Below are 15,903 nucleotides of genomic sequence, written 5' to 3'. Positions count from 1 at the left end.
TTGACTTGTAAATGGAGGAAATGTGACATGGAGGTTATAGAATAAGGGCATATATGCATCTTCCAACTCTTGTTTTGACATAGTACTGCCTTCTTTCAAAGGAACATTTTATCTCTCTCTTTTTCCCCTGGCATGTTTCACCTTCCACTAGTTATTCATTCAACTTCTCCCTAAGAGATGAATTATTATTCAGGTACATATCCACTGGCAAGCCCCGGGGGAGTTAATCTCTTGCTCTTTGCTGCATTTATGTGAGCACATCTAGTTTATAAGTCAGCTCTGATGAAATGACTGTGGGGAAAACTGATGTAAATAAACTTTTAAATATATATATGTTATATGGAAGTTATTAGGAAACACAGTTATCCACTGATTGTTCCAAAAAGTTTCTTTTTTAAAGAAATGTTGCTGGATAACTTTGTGTTCATAAATGTATATTGGGTTGATGACCTAGAATTAGTAGAGCTGAGCCTGCTGCAGGTAATTTCTGAGACCTTGCATAGACTTCTCTCTAAGGCAGAGATGAGGAGTGCAACTCCCATCCTCCTGGGCTCAATGGAGTTGGAGTCTCACAACACCTGGAAGGCCACAGGTCCCATGTCCCATATCAGTTCCACATGCATTCGGTCATGCATTTTCTGTGTAGCTGCAGAAAAGCCGTCTAAACACAAGTCTCGGTTTGTTTGTTTTATTTAACAAAATTTATATATTGCTTGATTCTAAATAGAACCTCTAAGAGGTCTACAAACAGTAGTGTAGTCAGTATCACAATGTCATTCACAAATAGTGATGTGATAGTTACTGAACAGTCGTTCATTACTTTTCTTTTCAAAGTAATAATAATAAAAGCCATGTGCCCCTCCTTTCTCAGTGTCCTTGGCCATACTTTGGAGGAGATGCTCACCTAGGCACTTCATCTGCTCTTGTCCCACCCTTTCTCTCATTTCCATCTACCACTCAATACCTCTCAATGGGCCATCTGGAATGAGCAAGGATTCATATGCAAAACAGCTATAGAACTGTAGAAACAACAGTAAGGACTTGGCCATGCCTCCTCTTATTCCACTGCTTTCTCCCAGGGAAAACTGTTCTTTAGTGATCAGTCAGAGCAAACAGCTATTCCAGTTTTCTCCAGATTGCCATTTGTTTTGATCTGTCATTAAAGAGGGAGTTTGAGAAGGGGAAACTGCTCGGACCCATGTCTAGAAAGTGTGGCTCAAGCAGAAAACTGCTCAGACCTGTGCTTTCTAGGCTCGGCACAAACAGAAATATGGGTGAGCCCTAAGACTTCAACTCAATGAGAGGAGAGGAGCCGCTTACACAAGTGTAAGCGGCTCCTGTCCGGTTGGCTCCTTTAAAGCAAGCAGGCTCTCTGTCCCTCTCCTCCCCACTCAGCTGGCTAAATAGCAGCAAAGTTTTTCAGCTCGCTAAGCCGGGGAGGTGGGAGAGAAGCAGAGCCTGCTTGCTTTAAAGGAGCAAAGCGGGAGAGGAGAGGAGCCTTCTCCTCTTATACCCCTCGCCTGCATTATTAGCAGCATCCTTCCCCACCCACCCCACACGTGTTCCTTCTCCCCTTAAACCCCTCTCCTGCATTATTAGCAGCATCCTTCTCCACACAACCCCACGCGTGCTCCTTGTCCCTTGAGTGCTTTTCCTTCCCTCCCCACTTAAAACGTGGTTACAAAGCACGGATCCACATGGATCTTCAGGATTTTTGCACTGGGTCACCCCAAATTCACCATCAGATCACATAGCATGTCCATGGCTACAGCTTGCACCAAAAAAATCATGCACCCACTGTTGCCTGGGGCCGCAGTGGTGCAAAAACGTGGTTGCAAAGCATGGATCCACATGGATCCTCAGGATTTTTGCATTGGGCTACCCCAAACTCACCGTCAGATCACATGTCTGTGGCCACAGCATGAACCACAAAAATCATACATCCACTGTTTCGTTTAGATTTTTTTTTCTGCTTGTTTTCCTCCTCTAAAAACTATGTGCGTGTTATGGTCGTGTGTGTGTTATAGAGCGAAAAATACGGTATTAAGGATGCATTTGCATGCCTTCCCAGAGGTAGTAACCACATCATGCATGCAAGTCAGTAAGTGGTATGTTACATAACTGGACATATTCATGACAGGAAAATGTTTGTCTAATTCCTGGCTCTTGTTTTCAAGGTCATGTACCACTTCTTGTTTTGACTTGCCTTTAGGTTTCCATTGCTGTGTCTTTTATTATTTTATATTTGGGCAAGCAGAAGAAACTAAGAACTTGTTGCAGTCATGTCCTGCTTTAGTTTTTACATAAGCATCTTTTTAGCCTCTGTGAGAACAGAATGCTGGACTAGACGGCCCTTTGCTCTGATTCAGCAGGGCCCTTTGTACATTCGTAACCATGTCATGCATTCATTCACTTTGGCTATAATGTTAACAGCACTAACAGCCTTTAAATATTGTCTGGTGTTTATGTTTTTGTTTGTTTTTTCTGAACAGAGCTACAATGAACCTGTGGATGTTAAGGTATCCCAGCAACCTCAGATGATGAACACAAAGCAGTCAGTATTCCATGGATCTACACAGCCTCATTCGGCATTGTATCTAAGTTCCCATTACCACCAACAAGGAGGAATGAATCCTCACATAACAGCCATACATCCCAATATTCCTAGGAATATAGCACCTAAGCCTAACAGCCAAATGCCAGTGACTGTTTCCATAGCCAATATGGCTGTGTCTCCACCTCCATCCCTTCAGATGAGTCCTCCTCTTCACCCGCACCTCAGTATACAACAACACCAGCCACTTACAATGCAGCAGTCCATTGGGAACCAGCTACCAATGCAGGTCCAGTCTGCTTTGCATTCACCTACAATGCAACAAGTAAGTCCTACCTATGTGTTTTAATCTCTGATGATGCATTAATATTTGTGTTACTTTCAATTTTTGCATTGGCTCAGAGTTCCAGGTTTCATATTGCAGCTACGAGTTATGATCCCCAGAAATCTGCTTCTCCCTATGTAGGAAAACCAGGTGGTTCCTGTTCTCTAACCATATAAAAAGTCACACACGTGTAGACAACTTGCAAGCTAGCATGAGTAAGGCAGAAGCTTAGCTGGTTATTGTATGTGAACCTATCTTCTTCCAAGCTTGTGGCCACTTCGTAGCCTTGTTGAACACAGGAAGCTGCCTTAGCCTGAGTCAAACCATTGGTTTGTCTACCTAAGTATTGCTCACTGTGACTAGCAGTGCCTTTCCAGACCCTCAGCTGGAGATGCCAAGAACAGAACCTGGGACTTTCTGCATGCAATGCATGTACCAAAGTCCTGATGCCCCACAACCATGCTACTTCCTTTGTGATAGCAACAAGTGAGCTAGTTCATTGCATAGAAGTAGGGAGATGCCAGGGCGTTCTGCGCTCTTGCTTCCCCTGTCCATTTCTGGTGTGTATGTGAATGCTATTAGAGCTTATGCAAACAAAGGAGAGAAATGTTGTGGCAATTAGAGCCATAATTCATGCCATTAATCATTCTGAATTCCAGTACTGTGTTTTATTCTTTTTATTCATCAACAACACTTAAGAGGAGTCTTCCCCTAAGCTTACAATTCCCATATCTCTGACCATTGGCTGTGCAAGCTGGGCCTGATGGCAGCTGAAATTCAAAAATTCTGGAAAGCACCAAGTCAGGGGGAAATGCATAGTAGAGTTCAGATGGGTCTTATTACGCATTGTGTTATTTCAACTAGAATATCAAAGTACTTGTTCCTTGGTCCCAAAATGACAGAACTCCATTATTTTCACTTAATATTCTCTTAGTCTTTTCTTTCTGAGATACTTTTTTAACATTAAAAGACAGGTTATAAGAGGCATACCATCAATTTAAATTCCAGTATGAAATCAGTAGCATCTTGTTTGTGGACTTTTGTGACCCCGCCCTCAGTGCTAGGCATTATTCAGATGTTTTCATTTAGTGTGCACTCAGGTGACCAGAGCTTTTTCCTAAGCGGTGTCAGTTAATTTAGATTCTCAATATATGAAGGTTCCCCCAATTATTTCCCCCAATGTGCTTTAACTTATGTATGTTATAATGAACCCATTATGTTGCTCATTCACTTAGATTCATTGCCCCTCTCAGAAGTTTCTCACAGGTCACCTGTCAGATATTACCTTCTAAATCATGAGCTTCATTAGAAAAATGCAACCTAAATGAAGTCTAGCTAAATTAGTCACATTTCTTTTGATTTTCATAGGCTAACAAGACATTTATACAGGAATTTTGTGTTCACACTGAAAACAAAAAGCACTACAATTCTTTAAAAAAAACACACGCACCACACCATTTCCCCACATCTTCTAGAGAATTTGGTAACAGAAACATTGTTGCCATTTTGTGTGTAACTGTCTGGTTTTTGGTAACACAGATACTCCTAAAATGAGTGATAGATACTCATAAAACGAATCAACAGTCCCAATGAAATTCCATTGCTGTTTTCAATAAAACAGAACAAAAGTCGTGTATAGGGAACCCAAAGTCTACCTACTGAATGTCTACTGTGTGTTTGCAAAGATTTACGAGTACTCTGGTTAACTTCCTAGAATATTGAAGTTCATGGATCTGACTATGAGCCAACTCCCTTCTCACCCATCCCAGTAAGACCAAACTGCCTGCCTGCCCTGCGAAAGACTTCTTTCATACAGTTTTTTGTCATTTATTACATGAGTGGTAACTATCACATACCTCTATCCTCATAGTGCTAGTATGCTGTTCATTCTCCTGTTCTGTCACACCAGCCTTCCCCAAGCTGGTGACCTCTGGATGTTTTGGTCCGTAACTTCCACCATTAGCCTCAGCCAGTTTGGTCAGGGATGAGGGAACTTGTAGTTCCAAACCATCCAGAGGTCACCAGCTTGGGGAAGGCTCTGTTGAACAAGAGATAGAAGTACCGATCTACTAAGCTGTTGTTTTTCTATATTGCCATGATAGAAGGCCTGCAATTCCGTTCTTTATTTTTATCACTTCCGTTGCAATGTGATCACATGGGTGGCCTTTTCAGACATTGCAGCTTCACTTCTTCCGATCTGTTTTTATCCCGTCAGTTCTCGGGCATGCTGCATTTTCACCACTCATTATTTCCCCTGCCCTCCATTTCCCCCCACGTACCATGTTTCTGAATGTGGCTAACAGGCATGGGGAGAGGGAATCATTAATATCTGTCAACTGTCCTTATAACCTTAAGGGAAAATCTTTGTATGATATCACACAGACATATTTTCAATTTCCTTGTGTAATAAACAGATGCTTTAGGATTTGGATGCAATTTAAAGGTTTAAAAAACATCACATTGAGATTGATGAATAAATCAGTTGTGAAGACAAAAACATTGATGCCTGTTGAAAATACCTCTCCAGACAGGCAGGAAATGAAATTAGTTCCCGGTAAAGTGTAGAGATGAGGATCGCACTTTAGGTTCTGCTGCAGGCTTTTTAGTACTTGCTACAGTCGCACACAAAAACCCCAGCTAGGGATACAGAAATCTAATTAAAGAGCAAATGTCCCGTCTGACATCAAATTAATCTTTATCAAGTCCCCTATTTTTATTTCAATCTGGCGCAAGAAAATGAAACTTAAAATTCGAGGCATGTTGCAAAACAGTTGCTGATTTTATCTTGAGCATTACAAAGCAAAACATTTGGCATTGTCTCATTAGCCCACAGAGCATCCATTTTCTGATATTTTTTATTGCATTGTTGTTTGCAAAACCCTTACATGAAATTCTATTTAAGCCATTCTGCATCAGAGTGGCACAAGCGTCCAGTGAATATTATAGACTGTTTGAAACAGTAGCCAAGAAATTTGGCCTTTTGTTAGCTTTGCAATTCTAAAATTCTTCAGTTATATTTTGTTAGCTTTGGCATAAACCTTTACAGCAAATATTAGAACAGCAACATGATTTCCTGGGTTGTGGGAAGCTCCTACATCTGTTCTGTTGGCTTGTAACAGGGGAGAAGGGAGCCTTCATTAATAAGGAATCCTGATAACCCAAGGTTCAAAGAACTATTAATTATGGTATGACATATTTTGTTCCTTGTTGTTTTCAATCAGTATCCATAACTGTGACTGCTTTTGTACATAGGAAAAACAAACGAAAGAAAGAGCCATTAGTCGAAATTCAAGAAAAGCCACTAATCAGAGCTGACAGTTCCAATATAAGCCTCAAATTAGACAGTTCCAAAGCACTTCCAATATAAACATCAAATCACACACTTGACAGCTGAAGGAGCTATACTATACGAAATATAGGCTCCATTTGCATTGTCAGCTTTAGTACATGCTTTGACTTAAGAATACTAAAATCACAATTTAGTGAGACAGTTGTTTGTCTGAGGGTTGAAGCTTATAGATGAGCATGTAGAAGCTTGTAGACAAGTCAACAAAGCAGGGACAGCATAGTATTCTGATTTAGGCTGTATCTTCTGCATGTTTAAGGCCTAATTGAAATTGGGGATTTATTTTGAAGCAATGAATCATTGGATCAGGTTACTAGTCCATTTGACTTCATTTGTAGCCTTGGACAAAGTATTCCATACACTTGGTTCCATAGGGTCACTGGAGAATATTTTAAAACTGATTTTTTTTTTTTAAAAAAAAAAGGGTTTTCAATTGACCCATAATGTTGGCTTTGCCTTAACCGCCTGAACACTTGGTTTTATTTCATTTATCTAAAATATTTCATTTATCTAAAATGTCACTAGTGTCCATGTCCTGTGAACTAGTGACATTTTAGACAAAGCAAGCAAAGGGTGTTTTTTCCTGGACTATGGGCAATCATGGGGAAGTACTGGTGCTTTGGGGGAAAGGCAAGTGTTGCAATTAGATTATATGTGCAGAGGCCTCTGCTTGGCTGTTGTGGGAAATAGGGTTCTGGACCAGCAAGGATCTGTTGGTCTCACCATAAGCTTAAAAGATGGAGAAAATAGAGGCTAGAGAGAGAAGGCGTATCTATAGGTCATTAGGCTTGCGGGAGCTTCCATGTACTTGGTTGAGGCCACAGCCCTCCACCCCAAATCCTAAAAAATAATCCTTTAGAGACAATGCTTAGCTCTGCCTGAGCAGTACTTAGTGCTCAGGGTTTAGACTAAACGGAAAGCATTTTTTTGTGTATGTGAAGAATCTCATTTTACATTTTGAATTGCAAGAGGACTTCTCAGACAAATTACATTCAATTTGCAAGACATTAGTGTGTTATGAGATAGGCAGATTTGTATTCTGAAAACTTCAGAAACATAGTTTTCCGAGACCCACTTCAGATAGCAATCTCAAAAACTGGTCAAATGGAAAATCTGGTTAACAGCTATGGCATTTCCTGAATATAGATAATGTAGTCAAAGTGACTCATGCTCTGGTAACCTTCCATCTGGATTACTGTAATGTGTTTTACATGGGGATATCGTTAAAAAATGACCTGGAAACTTCAATTAGGGCAGAATACGTCTGGCAGAGTGTGGTCTGTGACAACCACAAGGGACCATGTAACACCAATACTGAAAGATCTTTATTGCCTGCCTATACGTTTCTGAGCTGATTTTAAGCTGCTGGTGCTAACATGTAGAGCAGTAAATGCACTGGAACCCAAATATCTGAAGGCATGTTTCTCCCTCTATCAGCCTCCTTTATCAGGTGCCACCATTAGAGTCCCACCAAAGGAAGATACACCATGTGGTGACATGAGATAGGGCCTTTTCTGTGGTGGTTGTGAAATGCCCTCTTCCTGGAAGCACAACGGGTGCTGATTTTGTTAGCATTCCAGTGCCATGTAAACATATATCTCTTTCACAAATCCTTTCCGGCATTTTAGTCTGGCACTGCAGTGAAAAGGGCCATAGCTCAGTGGTAGAACATCTGTTTTGTATGCAGGTGGTCCCTGATTCAGTTCCCAGCATCTGCAGGTAGGGCTGAGAAAGATTCCCTGTCTGAAACCCTTGAAAGCCACCCAGGTCAGACAGAATGGCGGCTTCTAATGAGATGTTCTTTGAGGTTTTCTGTTATGCTGCTTTTATCTGCTCTTTTCACTTTCTGTTTTATTGACTGTGATTTTAACAGAAGTATAACCTGCCTTAAGATCATTGGATGAAGGGTGGGACTAAAAATATTTTAAATAAATAAACAGCCATAACGTTACTTTGACTTTAGTGCCAGTGAACTATTTAAGAGAGAATTTGCTCAAGGGAAGTGAGGATCTGCGAAATGGGAGTGCTAGTTCTCAGCGATGGTTTCTGAATATCGCTTAGGAACCACAGTTACATCTGCACCAATCCTATATTTTAGGTAGCAACATTAGATTTCAACTTACGGGAGAAAAGTGGATCCAAGTTTGTTAATAATGAACTCCTTTTTATTTTTTAAATATTTATTATTACATGTATATTTCAACTTTGTCTCCAAGGATCTCAAAGTGCTGCATATATTTCTTCCCTTTCTCAATTTATTCTCACAACCACCCTGTGAGGTAGGCTAGGGTGAGAGACCGTGACTGACCATGGGAATTTGTGCCCTGGTCTACCATCTCCTCTAACCACTACATCACACAGGCTTAAATAATAGGATTTCAAAAGAAAAAGCAAGAGTGTTCTAACAACTCTCCATTTATATGTTAACCTCTTGGTTTGAACTAGGCATTTATTGTATTTGCCAAATGCAAACAAAGGTCATAAAATGTACTATTTCAACCAGATAGGTTCTACGTAGCAAAATGAAACCTTTATTTTAGTTAGTGTGCCTCCTTCTGATGTCACCTCTGATGTTCATCTCTGTTCTCTTTAGTCAAAATTGGTGGGTGTATAATAGTGTTTCTGCGCAAAAAGTGCTTCTAACCTTTCAGCAATGCTCTCTGTATATTTAAGCTAAGTACTGTACTGCAAATCATTGCATACCATTCTTGAAAATCTGATCTACTCTGCTGATTTTGGCAAACAGCATTTAGGCATTCTCACTCTTGGCTGAAAACAACAGCAAGTTGGGTTTTTATGCTGCTTTTGCTACATTAGTCCAACAACTGTTAAAAAGCCTTAGCTGAATTTTTGTGTAGTTGAGAAAGAAGTGCAAATAAAAGAAGGAGCAGATGGTCCTTTTGTGACTGAACCAAATAAAAGGGGTTTGAGAACAATAATTGTGAATAGGTGTAGTCTAATAAAACACTCAGCCACCTGCTGCCTGCATCCTTCAAAAAGATTCTGTTGCATATTCTTGGAATTAACTAATAGTGTATCCTTGGGTTGAATCGAAATACGAGCTGTAAGAAACACACAGACCTTTCTTTTATTTTCCCGTGTTGAATGAGTTGTTTTTCATGGCTTTAAAATGTCTCTGTTCTTTGTCTCCGAGTTCTACACTATTGCAGTGTGTTATCTAGCATTTCTTCTCAACCAATTTAAAAAAAATGTGTGGTTTTTTTCCCTTTTGGAAAAGCACAAGCATCCTTCTATTTTCTTTTCTTTTTTCAAGTTTGAAAATGTAGAAGTACAACATTGGTACTTTGTCAGAACTTTCAGTTAAGAGGTTAACTTCGATCTGCAAACCTTATTTTGAATTCTTTCCCCCCCCCCTTGTTTTTTTAGGGTTTTACTCTCCAGCCTGATTACCAGAATATTATCAACCCAACATCTACAGCTGCACAAGTTGTTACCCAAGCGATGGAGTATGTTCGTTCAGGGTGCAGAAATCCCCCAGCACAGAGTGTGGACTGGAATAATGATTACTGCAGTAATGGGTGAGCAGCCAGTGAATGCCACCTTGTGTTGAGTAATATTTATGACAAAAGCTGGGCAACAATTGTGGTATCTATTTTATATTTATCATCTAGCTCAGATTACAGGGTTCTGATGCCTTTGGTTACTAACAGATGTCTAGTGAAAATAATAATAAACAAGCAGTGGCTTGCTTTACATCAGACCAGTATATTTTACTATTAGGGAGACTGCTATTTAAGAGAACAAGGGCTGCAGTACTGCACATAATTAATTGCAAATAAGACTCACCCTCCACTGAAATCAATGAGAGAAATGGAAAATTGTGTCAGCCACTTACAGTTAACAGAAGAGAATATTATCTTGATAGCCATATACTTGTTGGCAGCTGTCTGTCTCGGGAGGACAATGAAGGAGTGAACATTTGGGGATGAAGTCAACCCATTGGAAGCTTACAGTAGCTGTAGAAACCAATATGAGAGAGACATGTTTTGTTTCAGCTGGGGCAGATGAAGGCACCTAGTTGTGCTGCTGCAGATGCACCATGGCGTTTCTTCTCTCTGCACTTCTCCTAGTGGTCGCAGACTACACACTCCTTATCCAATACAGTGGTACCTCTGGTTAAGTACTTAATTCGTTCCGGAGGTCCGTTCTTAACCTGAAACTGTTCTTAACCTGAAGCACCACTTTAGCTAGTGGGGCCTCCTGCTGTCGCCGCGCCGCTGGAGCACGATTTCTGTTCTCACCCTGAAGCAAAGTTCTTAACCCGAGGCACTATTTCTGGGTTTGTGGAGTCTGTAACCTGAAGAGTCTGTAACCCAAGGTACCACTGTAAATGAAGATCTACAAATTTGGTGGGGTTCATGGCCCTTTCCTCCTCACAGCAGCCATCCCTGCCTCTAAAGCGATAGGGTGTCTGGGATATTGGTCAACTTGCTTAACTAAGGAAGAATATTAAATATATCTAATACAGGGATGGGGAAGCTGTAGCCCTCTAGACGTTGTTGGACGCTCTACTCTCCTAAATGCAGACCAGGGTGCTTTTCCCATCAACCCCAGACAGGATGGCCATTGGTCAGGGGTGATGGGGGTGTTAGTCCAAACAACATATGGAGGGCCAGAGTTTCCCCACCATTAGAAAGAGCCTGTGCTTTTCTGTTTACATGTGCACAGCCAAGCAAAGATGCTTTGTGTCCAGAGCATTTATGTTCAAAGACTTCCGATGGGAAGGGGCAATCAGACAGGCTGGTTTATAAAGGGGCACAGGCTTACTCTCTGCTGGGCTGAGGTGCTCCCTGGATTCTTGGATAGAATTGCATGCCTGTCTTTGGCCCAAACTGGGGGACTTTGCTAACACTTCTGGTTTGCTTAAGATATCAAAACACTGATCTCAAGGCTTAACATGTGGTTTTGAATGTCAACACTAAATGTAATTCTCTTTTCTCTCCCCCTCCCCCAAATTCTTTCTGAACAGGGCCATGCAGAGGGACAAAGCTTTGTACCTTACCTGAACAGTTTGGGAAAGCGCCTCTTCTTTCCACTGAGGAATGCAGGGAAGTCTTTTCATCCCAGATTGCTATATGCAGTCAAGGCAGTTCTGCATTTATTTAGAAAATATAAGTTGCTAAGCACTTAGGACTATTTAAGCTGGTGGGTCATTCACTCTGGGAGGGGGAAATAGTCTTGCTCCTTCCTCCACCCCCTTGTTTCTTTTTCTTTCTCCTTCAGCATCCTTTAAATGGACGTTGCTTTTCTTCTTTCATTTAGGAAGGAGGCTTGGACCATTCAGATTTTATGTTGGTTTTTATTTTTGCTGTGAAGTGCTGCGCTAGTAACTGCCTTAGCAACTGTAGATGTCTTGGATAAAAGTCCTGGATTTTCCATTGGTTTTCATAATGGGTGTTTATATGAAACTACTAAAGACTTTTTAAATGGCTTGATGTAGCAGTCATAGCAAGTTTGTAAATAGCATCTATGTTACACTCTCCTAGAGTATAAAATGTGAATGTTTTTGTAGCTAATTGTAATTTGAAACTGGCTCATTCCAGTTTATTGATTTCACAAAGGGGGTTAAATTGGCAAACATTCATATTTTTACTTCATTTTTAAGCAACTGACTAATAGTTCTATATTTTCAAACTCTTTGAAAGAAAAAAGGAAAATTATTCCCAAATGAATTTAATTAAACAGAAATTGGCTTTCTGTCATTAGTTATACAAAAAAAAAAGTTTAGTGTTGGGAAAAGAGCAAACACATTTATTTTGTACTGCCTAAAACTGCTTTTTTATCACTTTATGTGTAATGGTTAGTAAACGTCATTTACGTCCTCTTATGTATAAAATGGCCAAATGCTTTCTTGATATTTTATTAGATGCTGAAACAGATTGGAAACATCTAAATTATAACCTTTACATACAGCTATGTATTATTGTTTCTTCATACTGTGTCTGTATTTAATCTTTTTTATGGAAGCTGTTGCGCCTATTTATGAAATAATAAATATAGGTGTTTGTAAGTAAATTTGTTAGCATCTTAAAGAAGATTTTTTTAAAACTACTTTTGTTGGCATCAATGTATTTGCTGCTGGTGTGAATACTTTTAGTTTAGTTTTTACAGTGATATGAATAAAGCCAAACCAGCTTTTCATGACAGAAAAAGAAGGTAATCAACATTTATTCTATACTTCCTAAGTTGATCTGTGACAAAAAAAAAGTAGAGGGGGGGAGCTAAATCCTTAACAAACTTCCCTGTATCTCTAGTCACAAGTTACCTAGATCACACTAGTGAAGACTAAATAAGGAGATATAGAGTATGTCAAAAGTCTGATGTGCACAGGGACTTCCCCATTCTCTTCTGTGAAGGGAAGCTTTCTGCACATAGGTAGGAATGGTGTTACATGCACAGGTCATTCCTGTGCCTACAAGCAACAGCAAAGAAGCCCCTACATAAGTGCAGCTCCATATAATGTATTGGGGCAGCTGGAGCAGTGCCACTGTTTTAAATGGATGCCTTTGGCATTCAGAGAACATTTGCCCCCAAAAACAAAGGTGAATTATAATGGAAAAAAGAAACCAAAATGTAAAGTTACCAAAAAATACTTCAGTTATGAAGGCAAAAAGGGCTAGGTCATAATTTTTATGAGTAGGAAGTAGCAAGAACAGGGCTAAATTCTTCAGTAACCACTGAATGGCCCAAGAGTAGAATAGTGATTAAGAGAGGCCAAAACTGAGTATTTTTACCACTTAGATTAAGGGAAGTCCAACATAGCACCCTCCAGATAATATTGGACCACAGCTCCCATAAACCCTGACTATTAGTCACATTGGGGATGATGAAAGTTGTAGTCCAACACTATCTGGAAGAACCACATTGGCTACCCCTTGGTTTAGAACATGAATAGTTATGAATAACCCATTCTGAGATGAATCCATCCACGGTCCTCCAAATGGGAATGGGCCTACTTAGGAAGGGATGAATAAGGGATGTTGTAGGTGTGTCAAACACTGCCAGTTCTCCCATCTGTATATTGACTATGCCAGAGACAGAGTTAACCAATCATTCTCCAATTAACATTGAAGGTAGCACTCTTAATTTTTGGACCCTATCTTTGTTTCCTTAAGAGTTCTCCTTCTCCTCATCTAAACAGAGCATCAAATTATGTTTTGAGAAAGCTGGTGCAATTTCTGTTTCCTTTTGTCCACTTACTCTTGGCTACAAGCTCTGCCAGGCAATTCATATCTCCTGTTTGGGAAAATCTAGTATTCTCATCTTAAGGGATGCTCAGGGTGGCAAACTTGTACTGGTTAAATTGCGAATCAGCTGGCTTCTATTTCATATGTGAAATAGAGATATTGTGTTAATCCAATCCAAAAGAAAAAGATGTAAAATGCTTGAAAAGTACATTATGTTTGCTTTGAAATGAAATTAGGCAATGTACAAACTTGAATCACTTGAGCATGTAATAACTAATAAATAATGCAGATCAGATGTGATTATTCAAATGGCTATAGCTGAGTTCTAATTTTCTTGTCTTGAATCCATATAGGAAGTCGCAATTACATTCACGGTTTTATTGTCTTTATGTTGAGTACTTTAGAAATAAACCAGCACTAACAATTAGCTAATATTTCCCATTAAATTCTGTTATAGTAAAATTTCATTTCCCACTCAGAATAATTCTACAAAGAGAGAAGCAGTTGGCAGTTATGGGAATCAGCTTCAACAGGATTTGATGGGAGAGTGCTGTGTTATCAATATCTTTGCTAGAGAGGCTGTGCTGTCACAGAATACCATTTATTAATTTCAGTAGCCAACCAAGGTTCAAACTAGAAGCAAATATCAATGTCAATAAAATGTATGTCATAATTAAAGAATTTCTGTGTGGTGTTGCTGTGGTGTTGCTGTTCAAGTATATACTGGAGGTTAAAACCTCACACCTTTACACTGCTTGGAGATATTTTAGTCATGTTTCCATAGAGCAAATGGACATTACATAACTGCATGAGTGGTTGTTCCCTAACACACATTCTGTGGAAATTTGGCCTGATTAGTGCAATGTGCTATTTCACATTATAACTGCACAGGCAAATGTCCAGCCTAGAGATCAAAATTGCAGTCTTGAAAATGAGAGTAGCTATTTACTTGCCTAGAGCAATCAACTGCCCTTATAATAACATTCTGAATACTCACCTAAATGTCCGACTAAGTGCATATTTGCACACCAACCACTTTTAAATATGATTTCTATACAGTGCAATCTTATATTTATCTACCCATAAATAAGTCCTACTGAGTTTATGTACCTGGAAGTGAGTATAAGATTGCAGCCATACCCATGTTATCAAGCTTAGGATATCCTTTCTGGAAAGCACCATGCATTTAAAGCATTTTGCATGTTAAATATTGCATCACTGGTAAAATATTTTAAATGATAGGTGGAGGACTAAAACATATATTTCAAACTGCAACCATGAAAATAGTTTAGTTATATGAAAGATATCCACAAATTATAAAAGAAGCTAGCAACCATTTCAAATTTCGGTACCCAATGCTACACATATGCATGTCAAAGAAAGAGACCCAACATGCAGTGGCGTAGCAAGGTTAGCTGGTACCCGGTGTGGAAATTCCCCCCCCCCCCATGCTAGAACAGAACATTTGTAAGGAGAGATAAAAATGTTTGTCATCAACACTGACAACTTGAGACTTTGGGGGTTTTCATGCAGTATCCTGCCAGGTGTGAAGCAGCACATGTGGTTCATTTCACCAAAGGCAAACATGGGCAGGAATGCACAGGAACCAGTAAAACATTTACCCAATGCTGGCAAAGGATTTCATCAAGATTCATCACTTATCTTAGAGCACTGGTATAATGTTACAGGACTTCTGGCAAAAAGAATAAAAATTGTAATCTTATCACTACAAATGGCACAGTGTATCCTCCTTGGCAGGGTTATTTTTCTATTTTCAGACATGCCAAATCATAAGTGAAATGTAGTCCTTTTATGGAAGTAGAAAAATTCCCAAACTTTACTGTTGGCATTTTAGAATTCTGTCAAGGTTGCTGCTAAATGAAAAGAAACCCACCACTTTTTATGTACATCAGCACAAATTGATATTAACTGGTGATCGCATTTTGCCAAGGACTTCATACTTGGAACATCAATTCATTCATGATATGCTACATTTTAAAAGGGATTTAGAAAATTAAAAGTTGAACCAGCAAACATGAGGCAGAGCATAAGGGAACGTGCATTTATGGTGTATTTGTTATGTTAATAGCTCATCTTTTTCTTCAAGGAGCTCAGGTTGGTGTACATGGTTTCTCCTCCTCATTTAATCCCCACAGTGCCCCTGTGAGGTACCGTAGGTTAGGCTGAGAGGCAGTGTCTGGCCCAAGGTCACTCAGTAAGTTTCATGGTTCAATGAGGATTTGAATCCTGGTCTCACAGGTCCTAGTCCGACACTCAAACCATTACACCACATTGGCTCCCAAATGTACGTAGCTCCAGTCTATTCCAGAACAAAGGGTTCATCGTTTAATTCAAATTTACATTGAAACCAAGCATAATTGTCCTGGTGGGCTGTCAAGGCAAATATTAATTTGGCAAAGATTAATATTGACTTGCTAAGATTAGAATTGACTTGTTAAGGCTGTCTAGC

The 15,903-nt window shown here is 39.7% G+C and overlaps 1 protein-coding gene across 2 annotated transcripts in view; it reads left to right on the top strand.

Annotated features, from left to right (window-relative positions):
- The window catches only part of TOX (thymocyte selection associated high mobility group box), a 225,898-nt gene extending 211,784 nt beyond the window's left edge, over positions 1–14,114 (top strand). For both annotated transcript variants that reach the window (XM_081204731.1, XM_081204732.1), the window contains 3 exons: positions 2,493–2,879; positions 9,613–9,764; positions 11,216–14,114. In XM_081204731.1, coding sequence (XP_081060857.1) covers positions 2,493–2,879; positions 9,613–9,764; positions 11,216–11,252 — 576 coding nt within the window. In that variant the 3' untranslated portion in view covers positions 11,253–14,114. The remainder of the gene's footprint in view (positions 1–2,492; positions 2,880–9,612; positions 9,765–11,215) is intronic.
- Positions 14,115–15,903: the final 1,789 nt, after the last annotated feature.

The sequence above is a fragment of the Podarcis bocagei genome (assembly GCF_964188305.1).
Source record: "Podarcis bocagei genome assembly, chromosome: 8".
NCBI lineage: Eukaryota > Metazoa > Chordata > Lepidosauria > Squamata > Lacertidae > Podarcis > Podarcis bocagei.
This window is presented reverse-complemented; position numbering and strand designations above follow the sequence as displayed.